Source organism: Pleurodeles waltl, chromosome 6 (genome assembly GCF_031143425.1).
Source record: "Pleurodeles waltl isolate 20211129_DDA chromosome 6, aPleWal1.hap1.20221129, whole genome shotgun sequence".
NCBI classification, from domain to species: Eukaryota; Metazoa; Chordata; class Amphibia; order Caudata; family Salamandridae; genus Pleurodeles; species Pleurodeles waltl.
In genome coordinates this window covers 1,717,899,607-1,717,921,178 of record NC_090445.1, presented here as the reverse complement: position 1 = coordinate 1,717,921,178, position 21,572 = coordinate 1,717,899,607, and the positions used below count along the sequence as shown (strand labels likewise).

The 21,572-nt window shown below is 53.4% G+C and overlaps 1 protein-coding gene across 1 annotated transcript in view; it reads right to left on the bottom strand.

The window, feature by feature from the left end:
* Positions 1–434: 434 nt before the first annotated feature.
* LOC138301831 (GATA zinc finger domain-containing protein 14-like) overlaps positions 435–21,572 on the bottom strand; it is a 47,355-nt gene continuing 26,217 nt past the window's right edge. Inside the window, exons 2-4 of the mRNA XM_069242329.1 lie at positions 15,278–15,461; positions 9,649–9,675; positions 435–4,409 (exon numbers count right to left, since the gene is read on the bottom strand). Of these exons, the coding sequence (XP_069098430.1) occupies positions 518–4,409; positions 9,649–9,675; positions 15,278–15,461 (4,103 nt within the window). The 3' untranslated portion in view covers positions 435–517. The remainder of the gene's footprint in view (positions 4,410–9,648; positions 9,676–15,277; positions 15,462–21,572) is intronic.

Sequence of the window (21,572 nt, the reverse complement as noted above, 5' to 3'; positions counted from 1 at the left end):
TCCTGTTGTAGTAGTGGTGCCTCCTGTGGTAGTAGTGGTGCCTCCAGCAGTGGTAGTAGATGAGCCTGCAGTGGTGGTAGTAGTATTACCTCCAGCAGTGGTGGTGGTAGTGGTGCCTCCAGCAGTGGTAGGAGTGACACCCCCAGCAGTGGTAGTAGTGGCACCTCCAGCAGTTGTAGTAGTAGAGCCTGCTGTGGTGGTAGTAGTGCCACCTCCAGCAGTGGTGGTAGAAGTGGTGCCTGCTGTAGTTATACCAGTGGTACTCCCTGTTGTGGTAACAATAGTCCCTCCTGTGGTGGCAGTTGTGACAGCTGTGCTAGTGGGTGTGGAGGCAGCTGTTGTGCGAGTGGTTGTTGCAGCTGTGGTGGTTTCTGTGGTTGCGGCTGTTGTTGCAGTGGTTGTTGCAGCTGTGGTGGTTACTGTTGTTGCTGCTGTTGTCGCTGTTGTGGCAGCTGTGGTGGTTGCTGTGGGCGCAAGTGTTGTTGTTGTTGTTGCAGTTGTGGTGGTTGCTGTGGTTTCAACTGTTGCTGTAGTAGCCGTTGTGGCAGCTGTGGTCGCTGTTGTTGTGGCAGCTGTTGTCGCTGTTGTTGTGCCTGTTGTGGTGGCAGCTGCGGTTGCTGTTGTTGTGGCTGCTGTGGTGGCTGTTGTTGCTGCTGCTGTTGTTGTGGCTGCAGTTGTTGCTGCCGTCGTGGCTACAGTTGTTGGTGCTGTTGTGGCAGCAGTGGTAGCTGTTGTTGTTGCTGCTGTTGTGGCAGCTGTGGTTGCTACTGTAGTTCCTGCTGTTGTGGCTGCTGTAGTAGCTGCTGTTGTGGCTGCTGTGGTTGTTGCTGCTGTTGTTGCAACTGTGGTTGTTGCTGCTGTTGTTGCAGCTGTGGTTGCTGCTGTTGTGGCTGCTGTAGTAGCTGCTGTTGTTGCTGTTGTGGCTGCAGTTGTTGCTGCTGTTGTGACTGCTGTGGTGGCTGCTGTTGTTGGTGCTGTTGTGGCAGCAGTGGAAGCTGCTGTTGTTGCTGCTGGTGTGGCAGCTGTTGTTGCTGCAGTTGTGGCAGCTGTGGTTGCTACAGTAGTTGCTGCTGTTGTGGCTGCTGTAGTAGCTGCTGTTGTTGCTGCTGTTGTGGCAGCTGTTGTTGCTGCTGTTATGGCAGCTGTGGTTGCTACGGTAGTTGCTGCTGTTGTGCCTGCTGTAGTAGCTGCTGTTGTGGCTGCTGTAGTAGCTGCTGTTGTGGCTGCTGTGGTTGTTGCTGCTGTTGTTGCAGCTGTGGTTGTTGCTGCTGTTGTTGCAGCTGTGGTTGTTGCTGCTGTTATTGCAGCTGTGGTTGCTGCTGTTGTGGCTGCTGTAGTAACTGCTGTTGTTGCTGCTGCTGTTGTGGCTGCAGTTGTTGCTGCTGTGGTGGCTGCTGTTGTTGGTGCTGTTGTGGCAGCTGTGGAAGCTGCTGTTGTTGCTGCTGTTGTGGCAGCTGTTGTTCCTGCTGTTGTGGCAGCTGTGGTTGCTACGGTAGTTGCTGCTGTTGTGGCTGCTGTAGTAGCTGCTGTTGTTGCTGCTGTGGTTGCTGCTGTTGTGGCTGCTGTAGTTGTTGCTGCTGTTGTTGCAGCTGTGGTTGCTGCTGTTGTGGCTGCTGTAGTAGCTGCTGTTGTTGCTGCTGCTGTTGTTGTGGCTGCAGTTGTTGCTGTTGTGGTGGCTGCTGTTGTTGGTGCTGTTGTGGCAGCTGTGGTAGCTGCTGTTGTTGCTGCTGTTGTGGCAGCTGTTGTTGATGCTGTTGTGGCAGCTGTGGTTGCTACAGTAGTTGCTGCTGTTGTGGCTGCTGTTGTGGCTGCTGTGGTTGTTGCTGCTGTTGTTGCAGCTGTGGTTGTTGCTGCTGTTGTTGCAGCTGTGGTTGCTGCTGTTGTGGCTGCTGTAGTAGCTGCTGTTGTGGCTGCTGTAGTTGTTGCTGCTGTTGTTGCAGCTGTGGTTGCTGCTGTTGTGGCTGCTGTAGTAGCTGCTGTTGTTGCTGCTGCTGTTGTTGTGGCTGCAGTTGTTGCTGCCGTGGTGGCTGCTGTTGTTGGTGCTGCTGTGGCAGCTGTGGTTGCTACAGTAGTTGCTGCTGTTGTGGCTGCTGTAGTAGCTGCTGTTGTGGCTGCTGTGGTTGTTGCTGCTGTTGTTGCAGCTGTGGTTGCTGCTGTTGTGGCTGCTGTAGTAGCTGCTGTTGTGGCTGCTGTAGTAGCTGCTGTTGTTGCTGCTGCTGTTGTTGTGGCTGCAGTTGTTGCTGCTGTGGTTGCTGCTGTTGTTGTGGCTGCTGTTGTTGCTGCTGTGGTGGCTGTTGTTGTTGCTGCTGTTGTTGTGGCTGCAGTTGTTGCTGCCGTGGTGGCTACAGTTGTTGGTGCTGTTGTGGCAGCAGTGGTTGCTACTGTAGTTCCTGCTGTTGCGGCTGCTGTAGTAGCTGCTGTTGTGGCTGCTGTGGTTGTTGCTGCTGTTGTTGCAACTGTGGTTGTTGCTGCTGTTGTTGCAGCTGTGGCTGCTGCTGTTGTGGCTGCTGTAGTAGCTGCTGTTGTTGCTGTTGTGGCTGCAGTTGTTGCTGCTGTGGTGGCTGCTGTTGTTGGTGCGGTTGTGGCAGCAGTGGAAGCTGCTGTTGTTGCTGCTGTTGTGGCAGCTGTTGTTGCTGCAGTTGTGGCAGCTGTGGTTGCTACAGTAGTTGCTGCTGTTGTGGCTGCTGTAGTAGCTGCTGTTGTGGCAGCTGTTGTTGCTGCTGTTGTGGCAGCTGCGGTTGCTACGGTAGTTGCTGCTGTTGTGGCTGCTGTAGTAGCTGCTGTTGTGGCTGCTGTAGTAGCTGCTGTTGTGGCTGCTGTGGTTATTGCTGCTGTTGTTGCAGCTGTGGTTGTTGCTGCTGTTGTTGCAGCTGTGGTTGTTGCTGCTGTTATTGCAGCTGTGGTTGCTGCTGTTGTGGCTGCTGTAGTAGCTGCTGTTGTTGCTGCTGTGGTTGCTGCTGTTGTGGCTGCTGTAGTTGTTGCTGCTGTTGTTGCAGCTGTGGTTGCTGCTGTTGTGGCTGCTGTAGTAGCTGCTGTTGTTGCTGCTGCTGTTGTTGTGGCTGCAGTTGTTGCTGTCGTGGTGGCTGCTGTTGGTGCTGTTGTGGCAGCTGTGGTAGCTGCTGTTGTTGCTGCTGTTGTGGCAGCTGTTATTGCTGCTGTTGTGGCAGCTGTGGTTGCTACAGTAGTTGCTGCTGTTGTGGCTGCTGTAGTAGCTGCTGTTGTGGCTGCTGTTGTTGTTGCTGCTGTTGTTGCAGCTGTGGTTGTTGCTGCTGTTGTTGCAGCTGTTGTTGCTGCTGTTGTGGCGGCTGTAGTAGCTGCTGTTGTGGCTGCTGTAGTTGTTGCTGCTGTTGTTGCAGCTGTGGTTGCTGCTGTTGTGGCTGCTGTAGTAGCTGCTGTTGTTGCTGCTGCTGTTGTTGTGGCTGCAGTTGTTGCTGCCGTGGTGGCTGCTGTTGTTGGTGCTGCTGTGGCAGCTGTGGTTGCTACGGTAGTTGCTGCTGTTGTGGCTGCTGTGGTTGCTGCTGTTGTGGCTGCTGTAGTGGCTGCTGTTGTTGCTGCTGCTGTTGTTGTGGCTGCAGTTGTTGCTGCTGTGGTGGCTGCTGTTGTTGGTGCTGTTGTGGCAGCTGTGGAAGCTGCTGTTGTTGCTGCTGTTGTGGCAGCTGTTGTTCCTGCTGTTGTGGCAGCTGTGGTTGCTACGGTAGTTGCTGCTGTTGTTGCTGCTGTAGTAGCTGCTGTTGTTGCTGCTGTGGTTGCTGCTGTTGTGGCTGCTGTAGTTGTTGCTACTGTTGTTGCAGCTGTGGTTGCTGCTGTTGTGGCTGCTGTAGTAGCTGCTGTTGCTGCTGCTGTTGTTGTGGCTGCAGTTGTTGCTGTTGTGGTGGCTGCTGTTGGTGCTGTTGTGGCAGCTGTGGTAGCTGCTGTTGTTGCTGCTGTTGTTGCAGCTGTTGTTGCTGCTGTTGTGGCAGCTGTGGTTGCTACAGTAGTTGCTGCTGTTGTGGCTGCTGTAGTAGCTGCTGTTGTGGCTGCTGTGGTTGTTGCTGCTGTTGTTGCAGCTGTGGTTGTTGCTTCTGTTGTTGCAGCTGTGGTTGCTGCTGTTGTGGCTGCTGTAGTAGCTGCTGTTGTGGCTGCTGTAGTTGTTGCTGCTGTTGTTGCAGCTGTGGTTGCTGCTGTTGTGGCTGCTGTAGTAGCTGCTGTTGTTGCTGCTGCTGTTGTTGTGGCTGCAGTTGTTGCTGCCGTGGTGGCTGCTGTTGTTGGTGCTGTTGTGGCAGCTGTGGTAGCTCCTGTTGTTGCTGCTGTTGTTGCAGCTGTGGTTGCTGCTGTTGTGGCTGCTGTGGATGTTGCTGCTGTTGTGGCAGCTGTTGTTGCTACGGTTGTTGCTGCTGTTGTGGTAGCTGCTGTTGTTGCTGCTGCAGTGGCTGTTGGTGAAACAAACATAAACAGCACCTTCAGTGGAAGGGAGGAGAGCCAGCAGAAGTAAGCACAGCCAGTGGAAGGAGCACAGCCAGTGAGAGGAGAGGACAGCCAGAGGGAGGACAGCACAGCCAGAGGAAGGGAGAACAGCCAGAGGGAGGGAGCACAGCCAGGAGGAGGGAGCACAGCCACAGCGAGGTGAGCACAGCCAAAGGAGGGGAGCACTGCCTCTGGGATGGGAGTGCAGCCAGTGGAAGGGGCACAGCCCACTGGAGGGAGTACAACCAGTGAGAAGAGAGCACAACCAGAGCCAGGTAAGCGTAGCCAGATGGAGGGGAGCACAGCCAGAGCAAGGTGAGTACAGCCAGAGGGAGGGGAGCACAGCCAGAGGGAGGGGAGCACAGTCAGAGCAAATTGAGTACAGCCAGAGGAGTCGAGCACAGCCAGAGGAAAGGAGCACAGCCAGGGTGGGGGGAGCACTGCCAATGGGAGGGGAGCACAGCCAGATTGAGGGGAGCACAGCCAGATGGAGGGGAGCACAGCCAGAGGAGGGGAGCAGAGCCAGGGGAGGGAGCAGTGCCAGAGGAGGGGAGCAAAGCCAGATGGAGGGGAGCACAGCCAGAGGAGTGGAGCACAGTCAGCAGGAGGTGGGCACAGCCAGAGGGAGGAGAGCACAGCCAGAGGGAGCGGAGCATAGCCAGTGAAAGGAGAACACTGGCAGAGGGAGTAGAGCACAGCCAGTGAGAGGAGAACACAGTCAGTGGGAGGGAGCACAGCAAGTGAGGGGAGCACAGCCAGAAGAGGGAAGCACAGTCAGTGGGAGGGAAGCACAGTCAGTGGGAGGGTGGCACAGTGACGGAGGGGGGCACAGCCAGTGAGAGGAGAACACAGTCAGTGGGAGGGAGCACAGCAAGTGAAGGGAGCACAGCCAGAAGAGGGAAGCACAGTCAGTGGGAGGGAAGCACAGTCAGTGGGAGGGAAGCACAGTCAGTGGGAGGGTGGCACAGTGACGGAGGGGGGCACAGCCAGTGAGAGGAGAACACAGTCAGTGGGAGGGAGCACAGCAAGTGAGGGGAGCACAGCCAGAAGAGGGAAGCACAGTCAGTGGGAGGGAAGCACAGTCAGTGGGAGGGTGGCACAGTGACGGAGGGGGGCACAGTCAGTGGGAGGGGAGCACAGTGATGGAGGGGAGCACAGCCAGGGGAAGAGGAGCACAGTCAGTGGGAGGGAAGCACAGTCAGTAGAAGGGGGGCACAGCCAGAGGAGGGGAGCACAGTGATGGAGGGGAGCACAGTCAGAGGAGGGGAGCAAAGTCAGTGGGAGGGGGGCACAGTCAGTGGGAGGGTGGCACAGTGACGGAGGGGGGCACAGCCAGAGGGGGGGGAGCACATCCAGTGGGAGGGTGGCACAGTGACGGAGGGGAGCACAGTCATTGGGAGGGTGGTACAGTGACGGAGGGGAGCACAGCGACGGAGGGGGGCACAGCCAGAGGAGGGGAGCACAGCCAGAGGGAGAGGAGCACAGCCAGAGGAGGGGAGCACAGCCAGAGGAGGGGAGCACAGCCAGAGGGAAAGGAGCACAGCCAGAGGAGGGGAGCACAGTCAGTGGGAGGGGAGCACAGTCAGTGGGAGAGTGGCACAGTGACGGAGGGGAGCACAGAGACGGATGGGGGCACAGCCAGAGGAGGGGAGCACAGCCAGAGGTAGCAGAGCACAGCCAGTGAAAGGAGAACACTGGCAGAGGGAGGAGAGCACAGCCAGTGAGAGGAGAACACAGTCAGTGGGAGGGAGCACAGCAAGTGAGGGGAGCACATCCAGAAGAGGGAAGCACAGTCAGTGGGAGGGAAGCACAGTCTGTGGGAGGGTGGCACAATGACGGAGGGGGGCACAGTCAGTGGGAGGGGAGCACAGTGATGGAGGGGAGCACAGCCAGGGGAAGAGGAGCACAGTCAGTGGGAGGGAAGCACAGTCAGTGGAAGGGGGGTACAGCCAGAGGAGGGGAGCACAGCCAGAGGAGGGGAGCACAGTGACGGAGGGGAGCACAGTCAGAGGAGGGGAGCACAGTCAGTGGGAGGGGGGCACAGTCAGTGGGAGGGTGGCACAGTGACGGACGGGGGCACAGCCAGAGGGGGGGAGCACATCCAGTGGGAGGGTGGCACAGTGACGGAGGAGAGCACAGTCAGTGGGAGGGTGGCACAGTGACGGAGGGGAGCACAGCGACGGAGGGGGGCACAGCCAGAGGAGGGGAGCACAGCCAGAGGAGGGGAGCACAGCCAGAGGGAGAGGAGCACAGCCAGAGGAGGGGAGCACAGCCAGAGGAGGGGAGCACAGCCAGAGGGAAAGGAGCACAGCCAGAGGAGGGGAGCACAGTCAGTGGGAGAGGAGCACAGCCAGAGGAGGGGAGCACAGTCAGTGAGAGGGGAGCACAGTCAGTGGGAGGGTGGCACAGTGACGGAGGGGAGCACAGAGACGGAGGGGGGCACAGCCAGAGGAGGGGAGCACAGCCAGAGGAGGGGAGCACAGTCAGTGGGAGGGTGCACAGTGATGGAGGGGAGCACAGCCAGAGGAGAGGAGCACAGTCAGAGGAGGGAAGCACAGCCAGAGGAGGGGTGCACAGTGATGGAGGGGAGCACAGCCAGAGGAGAGGAGCACAGCCAGAGGAGAGGAGCACAGCCAGAGGAGGGGAGCACAGTCAGAGGGAGGGTGCACAGTGACGGAGGGAGGCAAAGTCAGTGGGAGGGTGACACAGCCAGAGGGAGAGGGGCACAGCCAGAGGGAGGGGGCACAGCCATAGGAGGGAAGTACAGTCAGTGGGAGGGGAGCACAGTCAGGGGGAGGGAGCACAGTCGGGGGGAGGGGAGCACAGCCTCAGGAGGGGAGCACAGTCAGTGGGAGAGTGCACAGTGATTGAGGGAAGCACAGCCAGAGGAGAGGAGCAGAGGCAGAGGAGGGGAGCACAGTCAGAGGAGAGGAGCACAGCCAGAGGAGGGGAGCACAGTCAGTGGGAGGGTGGCACAGTGAAGGAGGGGGGCACAGCCAGAGGAGGGGAGCACAGTCAGTGGGAGGGTGCACAGTGACAGAGGGGAGCACAGCCAGAGGAGAGGAGCACAGTCAGTGGAAGGGGAGCACAGTCAGTGGGAGGGTGCACAGTGACACAGGGGAGCACAGTCAGAGGAGGGGAGCACAGTCAGTGGGAGGGTGGCACAGTGATGGAGGGGAGCACAGCGACGGAGGGGGCACAGCCAGAGGAAGGGAGCACAGTCAGTGGAAGGGGTGCGCAGTGATGTAGAAGCAGTAGCACCAGGCAGTGGGAAACAGCCAGCAGACGGTGACACTGCCAGCGAGAGGAACAACACACACCAGAGGAGAACACAACAAAGCACATTAGCAGAAGGGAGCACAACCAGCCTGCACAATGTAGATTCAGTGAATGGAGGCCCAGCACAAGAGAGAGCAAAGGCAGCGGCCAGGAGCGCATGCGCCCTGAGGGAGTGGAGCTAGCAGTATATAGAGCACAGTGAGTGGGAGGCAGGGTGAGCTCTCTACACACTGTCTGTGGCAGCCTCAGCATCTAGAGGGAGACTGGTGTGCTGTCTCCAGACAGTAATAAGGCCTTCCCAAATACTAACACTAGGGGTGGGACAGAGCCCTCGTGCACTGGGGGCTGATGGGTCCACCTCCTCGACAGAACGGTCCACCTCCTGGTGTTTAGCTATCTTCGGGTCACTGGGGCAGATGGTTCTGTCCTGGTCTTTAGATAAATTCAGGTCACTGGGGACAGATGGGCCAGTCCTGGTCTTCAGATATCTTCAGGTCACTGGGGACAGATGGTCCAGCCCTGGTCTTTAGAGATCTTAAGGTCACTGGGACAGATGGTTTAGTCCTGGTCTTTAAATATTTTCAGGTCACTGGGGACAAATGGTCCAGCCCTGGTCTTTAGATATCTTCGGGTCACTGGGACAGATGGTTCTATCCTGGTCTTTAGACATCTTCAGGTCACTGGCAGCAGATGGACCAGTCCTGGTCTTTAGATATCTTCGGGTCACTGGGACAGATGGATCTGTCCTGGTCTTTAGATATCTTCAGGTAATTGGGGACAGATAGTCCAGCCCTGGTCTTTAGACATCTTCAGGTCATAGGGGATGGATGGTCCAGCCCTGGCCTTTAGATGTCTTCAGGTCACTGGGACAGATGGTTTAGTCCTGGTCTTCAGATATTTTCAGGTCATTGGGGACAGATGGTCCAGTCCTGGCCTTTAGATATCTTCAGGTCACTGGGTCAGATGGGCCACTCATGGTCTTTAGCTATTTTAAGGTCATTGGGACAGATGGTTCTGTCCTGGTCTTCACATATCTTCAGGTCACTGGGTTCAGATGGTCCAGCTCTGGTCTTTAGATATCTTCAGGTCACTGGGGACAGATGCATTAGCCCTGGTCTTTAGATATCTTTAGGTCTTTGGGGACAGATGGTCCAGTACTGGTCTTCAGATATTTTAAGCTCATTGGGGACAGATGGTCCAGCCCTGGTCTTTAGATATCTTCGGGTCACTGGGACAGATGATCCAGCCCTGGTCTTTAGATATCTTCGGGTCACTGGGACAGATGGTTTAGTCCTGGTCTTCAGATATTTTAAGGTCATTGGGGACAGATGGTCCAGTCCTGGTCTTCAGATATCTTAAGGTCACTGAGGACAGATGGTAATTGGGGGCAGATGGTCGAGCCCTTGTCTTTAGATATCTTCACGTCACTGGGGATAGATGGTAATGTCTTGGTCATTAGAGATGGAGGGGAGCAGAGCTCCTGGTCACTAGGGTCATGCGGATCCAGTCCTGGATAATAAGGGCTACAGGGGCTGCAGGTCAATAGGAGGGCACTAGCTCAGGCCTAGTCACTAAGGTAAGAGCCACAGAGCTCTAGTTCTCTAGAAACAAACTGCTCATATCACATATTGCGTCAGCACAAAGAAACAGGGCCCCAGGAACCACCACTTCCCACTAGCTTGCCAGCAGCTGAGAGTCTGGATAGCCCCCTTGGGGGCAGCAAGCTCCGCTTAAGAAACAAGGCCCACCTGGAGCTGCCCTCAGCAAGGTAAGAACTAGTCCTGGTGCAATTAAGTTGATTGTCATCAGTGTAAGCGCATGCCATAGGGGATGAGGGTTGGGGCATTAGGTGGCGCCAAGAAAGAAAGCATGAAGAGAGCTGAGGATCATCTAAAGATCAGAGAAGGCAGGAGAGGCTTGACTTACTGGTGGCCTCTGTCGAGGATTGTCCAGCTGTGGAAATAAAAATCAATTATTAGAATCATAAAGACCTATCAAGACCCTTACAGCAAGACCAGATGTGCAGTCACACTTGAAAGGAAGCAAAACCAAACAAGCAAACAACACCCCCTGTGGGTGGATATGGCATCACTTGTCCTCTGCTTCTTAGTGTTATGCAGGACACAAAAAATGTGAAACCCTATCCCACCAGAGGCTTCCACTTCCCTTCATAGGACCCCACATCTGTGCACATTGTCCCATCTCAGCACCTGATCTTGTGAGCTGCACTGCAACACGTTACCTCTAGAGGGCAAAGCGTGCCCAGCTGCTATTCTCAATTGTTACTCTAGAGAGCAAAGCATGTCACAGCTGCAGTTCTTATTCCTTCCTCCAGAGGGCAGAACAATACACAATTACAATTCGCATTCCTTCCTCCAAAGCATAGAGCAATGCACAACTGCAATTCTTGATTCTTCCTCCAGATGACAGAGCCTAGCACAGCTGCAATTCTCAATCCTTTCTCCAGAGGGCAGAGCATAGCACAGCTGCAATCTCTACTCTCCCTCCAGATGGCAAAGCGTGGCATGGCTGCAATTCTGTATATTTCATCCAGGGGGCAGAACATGCCACAGCTACAGTTATCCGGACCACCTCTTGAGCCCTGGTTCTTAACCTTTTGACTTTGCGGACCCCACTGAAACACTAGTAGAAGACAAGGACCCCCAGCTGAGAAATCTAAATGATTTGAACCTCTAAACAATTCAAACAAATACAGAAATACTATACATCAAACATATACAGTCTCTGAAAAAGTGTATTCAATTCACAAACAAAAATTATGCAAACATCAAACTTTTGTTTTAATGGAAGGGTTGGAGCTTTTCACAGTTTAGTTTGTTTTTAAAAGACAAAGCAATAAGCTGAGAAGTTGACAATCATTTTGTCTTTTTTTGCTCCTAATGCACATTCTCTTTTTGTTGCTGTATAGCAGTTCTTCGACTGAGGCCTCCTTCATCCATACTAGATTCTGTTTGCTGTACCTGCTTTGGTCCCAAAAATCGCAATAAGGATTATGTTTTAATTTTCAGCTCCAGATTGCGTTTCCTCTGCAATGCATGTAAACTTTTCAGTTGTGCTTTTTTATGTTTCTTTATTTTATTACTCTGATAATATTGTTTCATTTTCTAGGCAGTTATGGCCCACCTGAGTAGGAACATGGATCCCCAGGGGTCCCTTGACCCAGTGACAGCCTTAGAGGGCACAGGATGCGGAGCTCTAGTCTTTCATCCCCCCCCCCACCCACCCATCCCCCAGACATCCATCTATGGAGATACCTGTCTATCTAGGTGTCCATGAAGCTGTCTCTCTGTCTTGCTGTCTCTAGTGGGTCTATCTCCTCCTAATCGTTACAATGTGTCCCAATATGGCCTTGCTTCAACCAAATGTATCTCCTCTGAGAAAGGTAAAGAATTCTTCCAAAATATAAAAAGCCCAGAACACAAATATGGAGGAGTTATGTCCGCCACGGAGAGCCATGGAGAAGGATGTTTGTTTTATGTCTGGCTGTAGACACTTTTATGTCTGGGTGACCACAAGTCATCAGTTCTTCCAGAATTTGCCATAAGGACCAGTAGACAAAGAGGATGGCCTTGGGTCAGTCTGCCTCGACCATTGGTTTTCACGTGTTTTGTCATAGTTTGCATTGTTCGGACAGGGTGTCGATCAAGGCCTTTAGTGGAGAGTTCGATGGGGTCTTTTGTGTCCCCATTAGATGTGGGCCAGAGACTCACGTATTCCTTTCCTCAGAGTGGAGATCCAATACGGATCTTACTAACATGCAGCATTTTATTGGATCGTGAAGCTTCTTCCTCTAGGAAGTGCATATTGGGTACCTTTATGACGGCTAATTGGACAGATGGCACAAAACAAATTCTGCTCGTAACGCAGGCACCCTTGCACCAGACAGCACACAGTGCACCAGCACAGGGAGGCAGCAGAAATGCACCAAGTCTTTGTAAATATGCTGCATTTATGCTCTCTCCCTTTTAAGAAAAGCAAAGCTGCAAATGTCCTTCCTGCACTGTGTGAAATGTGAGTAAATCTGCCCCAGTGTTGGCATGTTCTGCCTCTGTTCATGCTGGAGAGCAGCATTGCTGAGGGTTCTTCTCTACAGACCGCTTTCACCAGAGGGGCGAGGAGAACACCTGTGATAGCTCGGCCATGTTGCGGATTTGTGTCCAAATACAATGTATTCAAGTTATCAGTCTGACTGGAGTCCAGAAGAGTGAGTGCAGTGTGGGAGTAACCTAACCATCTGACTGTAGCCAGAGGAATGAGTCCAGCGCAGGGGTGACCTGACCTCTGATCCGTCTGCGAGGGTCGAGTGCAGCACTGGGTGGCCAGACCTCGCATTGGAATCCAGTGCAGCGAGAACAGAGCAGAGGTGACCCGACTCTCTGGTTTGATCCCCGAGTGAAGATGGTTGCGCAGTTCAGTACTCATTGGAGCTTGTCCTAAGTTCAGCGGAGTCCATGCAACAAGACTCCTGTGATCTGCCTCCTTTTTCCTCGCAGGCACCACCTTTATCCACCGATCCAATAGTGGAGGTTGCTTTTTCTCTCACCTGGCGGCCAAAGCCTGGAACGACCTTCCCCTGCATCTCAGGATCTCTGCATCACTCTGAGAATTCAGCAAAGGACTCAAGACATGGCGGTTCAAATGCAGAGTGCACAGCGAAGCCGCTCGCAATGCCAGCGCGTAAGACTCTCACGGGTGATTTGCTGTGCTTTATAAATCCTGATTGATTGGTTGAGTGCACTAACAGAGCCCCTACAGTCAGGTCCCTGGGAGAGGATTGTGGCTCCTGGGGAGCCTCATAGCAGAGATGTGACTAGGCTGAGTGGCAGTGCTGCGGCACCCTTAAAACTTGGGGTCTGATGCTATGGGCCCCTTGCACCTACTCTGCTTGAGTCCAGCCAATGGCCCACAGCACCACAGTTCTAGGGTTAGGGGGTTGTAGCACAGCCAGCTGTCCTGTGTCAGATGACCATGTCCTGCCGTCCACAAGGTCCTTGAGATTGTGGCAGGCACCACCGTGATGGCAGCAACGCTTTAAATGGGCAGGTGCGGTCAGGTAGGCAACATTAGTAATTATAAACCCTAACTTACGTCCCTCTCGAGACTCTCCGAGGAGTTGTAGGACTAATAAAGAGAACTGAAGGAAACCTTCCACTGCTGGCTTGGCAGACAAACTTTGGGGCTCCCGACTGTTCCTTCAAGTCTTTGCTGACTTCTCCATGGTCCCACGAGGACACCCTACTCTTCTGGCAGTCGGCCCCATTTATGGTGAGCTGCCCCCCCCTACTACACTTCCCATGCTGGTCTACAGCTTAGAATCCACCAGTAAAACTCCCTGCTGGTTGGTAGTTCCGTTGTTACCGAGGGTGAGGCACTCACTCCCTATGGCTGGCTCTTCAAGCCTTGTCAAACTAACACAATTTGTCACTGACTATATTGAAACATTTCTGCAATTAACTGAAGGTGACCTTGAGTAGTCTGGGTGACCTCTAAGGGACAATGAATACTCTGAGGTGACCTCCAGGTTACAATGAGTACTCGGCGGTGACCTCGAGGCGACAACCGTATTCTTCTGTGACCTCTGCAGTGACCTTAAAGCAACAATGAATACTCTGCAGTGACCTCAAGGTAACAATGAATATTTTGTGGTGACTGTGATGTGACAATAAATACTATGCTTTGACCTTAAGGTGACAATGAACACTCTGAGATGTCCTCAAAGCAGTAATGAAGACTCTTCAGTGACCTAAAGGTGACCATGAATACTCTGCAGTGACCCAAAGGCAACAATGAATACTCTTCGGCGACCTCAAGGTGACAATAAATATCCTGAAGTGACCTCAAGGTGACAATGAATACTCTTCAGTGACCTCAAGGCAACAATGAATACTCCTCAGTGACCTCAAGGCAGCAATGAACACTCCTCAGTGCCCTCAAGGCAACAATAAATATACTGAGGTGACCTCAAAGTATCAATAAATACTCTGAGGTGACCTCAAGGTGACAATGAATACTCTTCAGTGACCTCAAGGCAACAATGAATACTCCTCAGTAAACTCAAGGTGGCAGTAAATACTCTGAGGTGACCTGAATGTGACAATAAATACTCTGTGGAGACTTCAAGGTAAGAATGAATACTCTTCAGTGACATCAAGGCAACAATGAATACTCCTCAGTAAACTCAAGGTGACAATAAATACTCTGCAGTGACCTCAAGGTAACAATTAGTATTTTGTGGTGACCGTGATGTGACAATAAATACTATGCTTTGACCTTACTCTGAGATGTCCTCAAAGCAGTAATGAAGACTCATCAGTGACCTAAAGGTGACCATGAATACTCTGCAGTGACCCAAAGGCAACAATGAATACTCTTCGGCGACCTCAAGGTGACAATAAATATCCTGAAGTGACCTCAAGGTGACAATGAATACTCTTCAGTGACCTCAAGGCAACAATGAATAATCCTCAGTGACCTCAAGGCAGCAATGAACACTCCTCAGTGCCCTCAAGGCGACAATAAATATACTGAGGTGACCTCAAAGTATCAATGAATACTCTTCAGTGACCTCAAGGCAACAATGAATACTCCTCAGTAAACTCAAGGTGACAATAAATACTCTGAGGTGACCTGAATGTGACAATAAATACTCTGTGGAGACTTCAAGATGACAATAAATACTCTGAGGTTACCTCAAGGTAAGAATGAATACTCTTCAGTGACCTCAAGGCAACAATGAATACTCCTCAGTAAACTCAAGGTGACAATAAATACTCTGAGGTGACCTCAAGGTGACAATAAATACTCTGAGGCGACCTCAAGATGACAATGAGAACCCTGCAGTGACTTCTAGGTGACAACGAGAACTCACAGTACTCTACACATACCTGGACCCTACGTGGACCGTAGACACAGCCTAAGCATGCTTGAGTAATGATACCAGTAACTGAACTCTTCGACTTTGCTGCCATCAGCTAACTCCTAAATATTTGAAATTACCAGTGTTCCTAAAGCTGGCACTCATTGATTCAATCTGGAAAGGATTAGAGGCGGAGTGTAATTTGCAGGATTCAAAGTCGTTGTTGGCAAGCAATACATTGTTGTAGTTTGAAGACGCGTTAACTAGTTAAGTTTATTCATATTAAAAGCAGAACCCCTGTTAAAGCACACGCCAACAATCGCTGAAAGCTGAGGAAGATATTCAGCCCATGACTAAACGACCCTCCTTTAATTACCCTCTCAGGATTCTGAATATATTGAGAATTAAGCACCCTAGCATTACCACCTTCTGAATCGAGCTTCGATTTTGTGGTGACATTTTTATTATAGAAACAAATGTTTGCACTTCACATTATGTTATAGTTCTTATGATAAAGGTTGTGTTTTATTTTTTTGGATATTTGAACAATTACTAATCTTTTTAAAACGGTATCTTTCAATTTCAATGCGGCTGCAATTGTCCTGTTCATATTTATTTTAATGATTTTTCTTAAACAAATAATAAAGCTGTTGTACTCATTGTAGTTAAGGTTCTCACCTGTTGTGTGAAGACGAAGAACCAGCAGCAGGAAGATGCCCACTAGGGGGACTTTTGTTCCTGGTCCTCCCCGGGCCATGGCTCCTGAATCCCTTTGTTGACTGCCCAAAAATCCACACTCCACCAACAGCTGGACCAGCAGCTTCGGGGATGTGTCCACAAGTAACTGAGGTGTTTTTGCCACCTTTATATATGTTTGTATATGTGTGTGTACACACACCACGCGGACAGCCCTGACGCACCACATTGTCTCTAAGTTCATGGGAGTGGCTCTCAGTGCTGGCACAGAGTTAAGTCACTCATTTCTGAAGACTCAATTACTGAAATTGACAGCACCAAAATAGAAGCTTTGGGATGTGATGGATGGAGACAATAATCTCCTGAAACTCTGGAATGCTGTGACTCAGAGGGACATGAAGTCAGAAGAAAGAGGAAGCTGTCCCACAAAAATGAAGCAACACGAAGAATTTATCAGCATATCAAAGACTCACATCATTCAAGAACCCACACAAGCCACACAAAACATTTGTAGAACCCCAGGTACTGTGGCACTAAGGCAAAACTCCATTTAAAAACAGTAACGGTTAATAAAATGACAACAATAACCATTCCATAGTCAATCAACACCAAAGATCCAACCAAAGAAAAATAAAAACCACACCTGGTACCACTGTTCCAGAATAAAACAACATTCCAAAAAGAATCAACAATTTTCCACACAACTGATAAGGAATAAAACATCATTCCTGAAAAAAAAACTCCTTTAGCTATAAAATACGCTCCCAGACACGATGTTATACCAATAAAAACATTCTAGAAGGAATCAAACAAAAATAATTCCACATACAAACGAACAACTACAAAACACAAAGAAGAAAATAAAGTAAAAAAATATATATTTTAAAAAATAATATATACTAAAACATTCAGGGGGTCATTCCAACCCTGGCGGTCGGTGATAAAGCGGCGGCTAACCCGCCAACAGGCTGGCGGTAAAAAAAATTGAATTCTGACCCTGGCGGAAACCGCCAACAGAGACCGCCACTTTAACACTCCAACCGCCACGGCGGGACAAACAAACAGCGCGGCGGTCACCGGCAACAGACAGGCGGAAGTCAATGTACCGCCCACCCTATCACAACCCACCAATCCGCCACCTTTTCCGGGGCGGTAGCCCCGCCGATAAAAACACAGCGGAAACAGACATTTTGAACGGAAAACGCTCACCTCTACACACCCCACGAGGAATCTGGACAGCATGGAACCCGAACTACACATACTGCCAGCGATTGTATTCCTGCTCCTCTACCAGGAGCACGAACGCCCGCGCAGAAGACAACGGTGAGTACAGCACCTACGACACAGGGGAGGGGGCAGGAGAAAAGATTACGGGCACACACATACGCGACACACCCACCCTCACCCTCAGCCACTCTTACACACACATCAATGCATAGCAACAACTCAGAGTGACACCCCCAAACCCCCTGGAAGAATGCAAATACCAATATAATGATTATGAAATTTGAAATATATTGTACGGCTGAGTAAAAAAATATATCTATAACTATATACATATATTAAATGTCCGGTTCGAATTGTGTATCAGCCATTGTTCGTAGGCCACTGGGCCAAAACACATGGGCAAAGCCCACACAGGATACCCGACTCCAACGGAGAGAACACTGCAGGGGCATCAGATATGAAAACTACAGGCACCTCAGGGGGAAGGGAAGGGGGGGCACCTCAGCCAGATGAGTCCACGACGCCAGATCCACAAGGGCCCTCCATGGCCACTGTTCAATCCTGGGGAGTGCAAAGCCACAGTCTCTCAAGTCTCTACAGTGGGTGGGATGCCCACTGTACCATCCTGGGGAGTGCAAAGCCACAGTCTCTCAAGTCTCTACAGTGGGTGGCTTGCCCACTGTGCCATCCTGGGGAGTGCAAAGCCACAGTCTCTGAAGTCCAGACAGTGGGTGTGTGCCCACTGTGCCATCCTGGGGAGTGCAAAGCCACAGTCTCTCAAGTCTCTACAGTGGGTGGGTTGCCCACTGTGCCTTCCTGGGGAGTGCAAAGCCACAGTCTCACAGGTGGATTACAGATTCCACTGGTTCTGGAGGAGGTATGGTGGCCAGAGTGCTTTGTGCAGCCCTGCCCGACACAGATGCGGGCCTGCCCCTTCTGCCAATGTGCCAGTGGTGCAGAGACGGAGGTGCCCAGCGGAGCGGTGCTTGAGATGAAGGGCCCAGCGGAGCGGTGCTTGAGACGGCGGTGCCCAGCGGAGCAGTGCAGAGACGGCGGTGCCCAGCGGAGCGGTGCTTGAGATGAAGGGCCCAGCGGAGCGGTGCTTGAGATGAAGGGCCCAGAGGAGCGGTGCTTGAGACGGCGGTGCCCAGCGGAGCGGTGCTTGAGATGAAGGGCCCAGCGGAGCGGTGCTTGAGATGAAGGGCCCAGCGGAGCGGTGCTTGAGACGGCGGTGCCCAGCGGAGCGGTGCAGAGACGGCGGTGCCCAGTGGAGCGGTGCAGAGACGGCGGTGCCCAGCGGAGCGGTGCTTGAGATGAAGGGCCCAGCGGAGCGGTGCTTGAGATGAAGGGCCCAGCGGAGCGGTGCTTGAGATGAAGGGCCCAGCGGAGCGGTGCTTGAGACGGCGGTGCCCAGCGGAGCGGTGCAGAGACGGCGGTGCCCAGCGGAGCGGTGCTTGAGATGAAGGGCCCAGCGGAGCGGTGCTTGAGATGAAGGGCCCAGCGGAGCGGTGCTTTAGACGTTGGTGCCCTGTTCAGCGGTGCTTGAGACGGCGGTCCCCTGTTCAGCGGTTCTTGAGATGGCGGTCCCCTGTTCAGCGGTGCTTGACTTGAAGGGCCCTGTTCAGCGGTGCTTGACTTGAAGGGCCCTGTTCAGTGGTTCTTGACTTGAAGGGCCCTGTTCAGCGGTTCTTGAGACTGCGGTCCCCTGTTCAGCGGTGCTTGACTTGAAGGGCCCTGTTCAGCGGTGCTTGAGACAGCGGTCCCCTGTTCAGCGGCGCTTGACTTGAAGGGCCCTGTTCAGCGGTTCTTGACATGAAGGGCCCTGTTCAGCGGTGCTTGACTTGAAGGGCCCTGTTCAGCGGTTCTTGACTTGAAGGGCCCTGTTCAGCGGTTCTTGACTTGAAGGGCCCTGTTCAGCGGTGCTTGAGACGGCGGTCCCCTGTTCAGCGGTTCTTGAGATGGCGGTCCCCTGTTCAGCGGTGCATGACTTGAAGGGCCCTGTTCAGCGGTGCTTGACTTGAAGGGCCCTGTTCAGCGGTTCTTGACTTGAAGGGCCCTGTTCAGCGGTTCTTGACTTGAAGGGTCCTGTTCAGCGGTGCTTGAGACTGCGGTCCCCTATTCAGCGGTTCTTGAGATGGCGGTCCCCTGTTCAGCGGTGCTTGACTTGAAGGGCCCTGTTCAGCGGTGCTTGACTTGAAGGGCCCTGTTCAGCGGTTCTTGACTTGAAGGGCCCTGTTCAGCGGTGCTTGAGACTGCGGTCCCCTGTTCAGCGGTTCTTGAGATGGCGGTCCCCTGTTCAGCGGCGCTTGACTTGAAGGGCCCTGTTCAGCGGTGCTTGACTTGAAGGGCCCCGTTCAGCGGTTCTTGACTTGAAGGGCCCTGTTCAGCGGTTCTTGACTTGAAGGGCCCTGTTCAGGGGTGCTTGAGACGGCGGTCCCCTGTTCAGCGGTTCTTGAGATGGCGGTCCCCTGTTCAGCGGTGCTTGACTTGAAGGGCCCTGTTCAGCAGATCCGGCCATGCCATGGATTTCACTCGCCACCTGGCATGTGGCTGCCGGGGCCTTCCTGCCCCTCTGTCTGTCCGCTTGCGGGGCCCTCCTCTGCTGCTGTAACGGGCCTGTGGGTGTCCTCCTGCACACCTGGAATGGGGCTGGTGGGGCCCTCCTGGGCAGCTGGCCTGCTGCCGGACTTGTCTGGCGTGTTGCCCTTGCTCATTTGTGGCCCTTTCCTCCCTTTGGCGGTGTGCCAGGTGGCAGCCCACTTCCTGATGGAGCCAGGGTAGGCATTTTGGAGCCTGCTGTCTCTGTCCTCTCGCGCCGGGCACTGGCTTTCTGTGCTTTTTTTTTCAGGGGGTGGGCTGGCCGTGTCTTTGCTCCTAGCCGAACTAGCTGGCCTTGAAGGTGGGGGACTCCAAAATCCGTGGACTATTGTCTTTTCCGGGCCGGGTTTTGTGGTGGCTGAGGTGCTGATTGCAGTCTTATGAGAGGGACGGGGTGGGTGAGTTGTTGGAAAGAGGTCAAGTTTGGAAAAGAAAAGAAATTTAGAAAGAGATGGGAGGGTAGGTGTAGTGGGTATGGGAGTGGAAGAAGAGGATGTGGTTGTAGGAGAGTCAAGTCTGGTGTCTTTGGGTGCAGGTGCTGGTGCTGGAGGCTGTCGTGAGGTGGATGGCTGTTGGGTGGGTGGCTGCCGGCGTTTGTGTGGTTTGGAAGAGGGGGTGACAGACACACTGGGAGAGGACACAGGGGACGTGTAAATGGTAGTGGGGGTGGTGACTGCACGTGTGCGGAGTGTTCTGGTGGGTGTGCTGGTGATGGACGTAGTGGCTGAAGATGTTGTGCATGCAAGTGTGAGTGGAGACTTCACAGGGAGGGAGGAGGGAGACGAGGAGGAGGGGGACACAGAGGAGGCAGTGGCTGTTGGTATGTCTGCATGTGGATGTTGCTTGTGTGAATGCTTGTGTGATGTGTGGTGCTTATGTCTGGATGAGCTTCCCTTGGGTGTTTTAGGTGTGTGCAGGCTGGTCTGTAGGTGTGTCTGGGATAGGCAGAGGTACAGGGGAGTGGGACTGGGTGGAGGAAGTTGGAGGGGGGAGGCTAGAGACAGGGACAATGGCTGCCGTCAGTGCTGAGGCCAGAGCGTTGAACGATCGCTGATGGGCAGCCTGACCCAAATGAATGCCCTCCAGGTATGCATTACTCCGGTGCACCTCCCTTTCTACACCCTGGATGGCATTCAAAAGGGTAGACTGCCCAACAATGAGCGTCCTCAGGAGGTCAATGACCTCCTCACTAAGGGCAGCAGGGGTGACAGGGGCAGGGCCTGAGGTGCCTGGGGCGAAGGAGATGCCCACCTTCCTGGGTGAGCAGGCACGGGGCGAACGCTGAGGGGCTGCTGGGAGGGCGGGGCTGGTGCGCTGGGTGGCGGCTGTACCTGTTGTTGCGGGTGGCACGGATGTTGCCGCCACCACAAGGGAGCTCCCTTCCGAGGACGAGTCTGTGTCGCTGGTGTCAGCACGTGTCCCCGATGTGGAGCTCCCCTCACCCTCCGTCCCACTGGTGTACTCTGGGTCCGTTGCATGGCCCTCCAGGGCCATGTGGGATGCAGCTCCCGCGTGCTCCGATGCCACTTCTCCTCCGCCTGATGATGCTAATGCACACATGAACAGGAAGACCACAAAAAAAGGGTGGGGGGGGAATAAAGACATGTTGAGTGCATGCATGTTCGACACCGTTGGCAGAGAGGACAGACACAGAAGCCACCTGCACTACGCCGCGCACTTGGGTTTCACTACTCAATCCGTGGGACATGGCCTACAAACCTATGGACGACTACTGCACACATAGGTGACACAGGGCCATGATTAGCTGCACTAGGCATCCTACAGAGGTGGGGGGCGGGGGCACAGGGCCATGCCTTACGGAGGGGCCTAACCTACAGAAATCGCCCTGGCCTAGGGATACCCACAGCCCTCCTCCCCCACCCAGACACCTCCACTGTGCGCAAAGTCAGCAGAATGTGCTTGTACTCACCCCCTTGTGTCTGCTGTGATGTCCTCACGCGCCCATCCAAATCGGGGTAGGCCACCGCCAGGATCCGAACATCAGGGGGGTCAAAGTACGACTGGCACCCCTCCTACGTTGGGAGGCCATCCCCAGCTGAGCCTCCGCCATCTTCCTGCTCCAGCGGCGGATGTCCTCCCACCTCTTGCGGCAGTGGGTGCCCCGTCTGTTGTGGACCCCCAGGGTCCGGACCTCCTTGGCGATGGCACGCCAAATGTCGATTTTCTGATGGGCGCTGACCTATGTGACATGTACAGGGGGAGAAACAAATCATCACCTTATGCATGCTCGATGTGAGTGGCCCGCCATCCCCACCCTTGCCATGTTGAACATGCTCTCATCTGTCGTTTGATGCATGCCTCAATCGCTCCCCTCCCCACCATCTTTCATTCACCCCACTCAACACAGGCATTGGCCACAAAGCATGGTCCCAGTGTACTTACCTGTTGGTCTGGAGGACCGTAGAGTAGCGCATACTGGGGGAGGACCCCA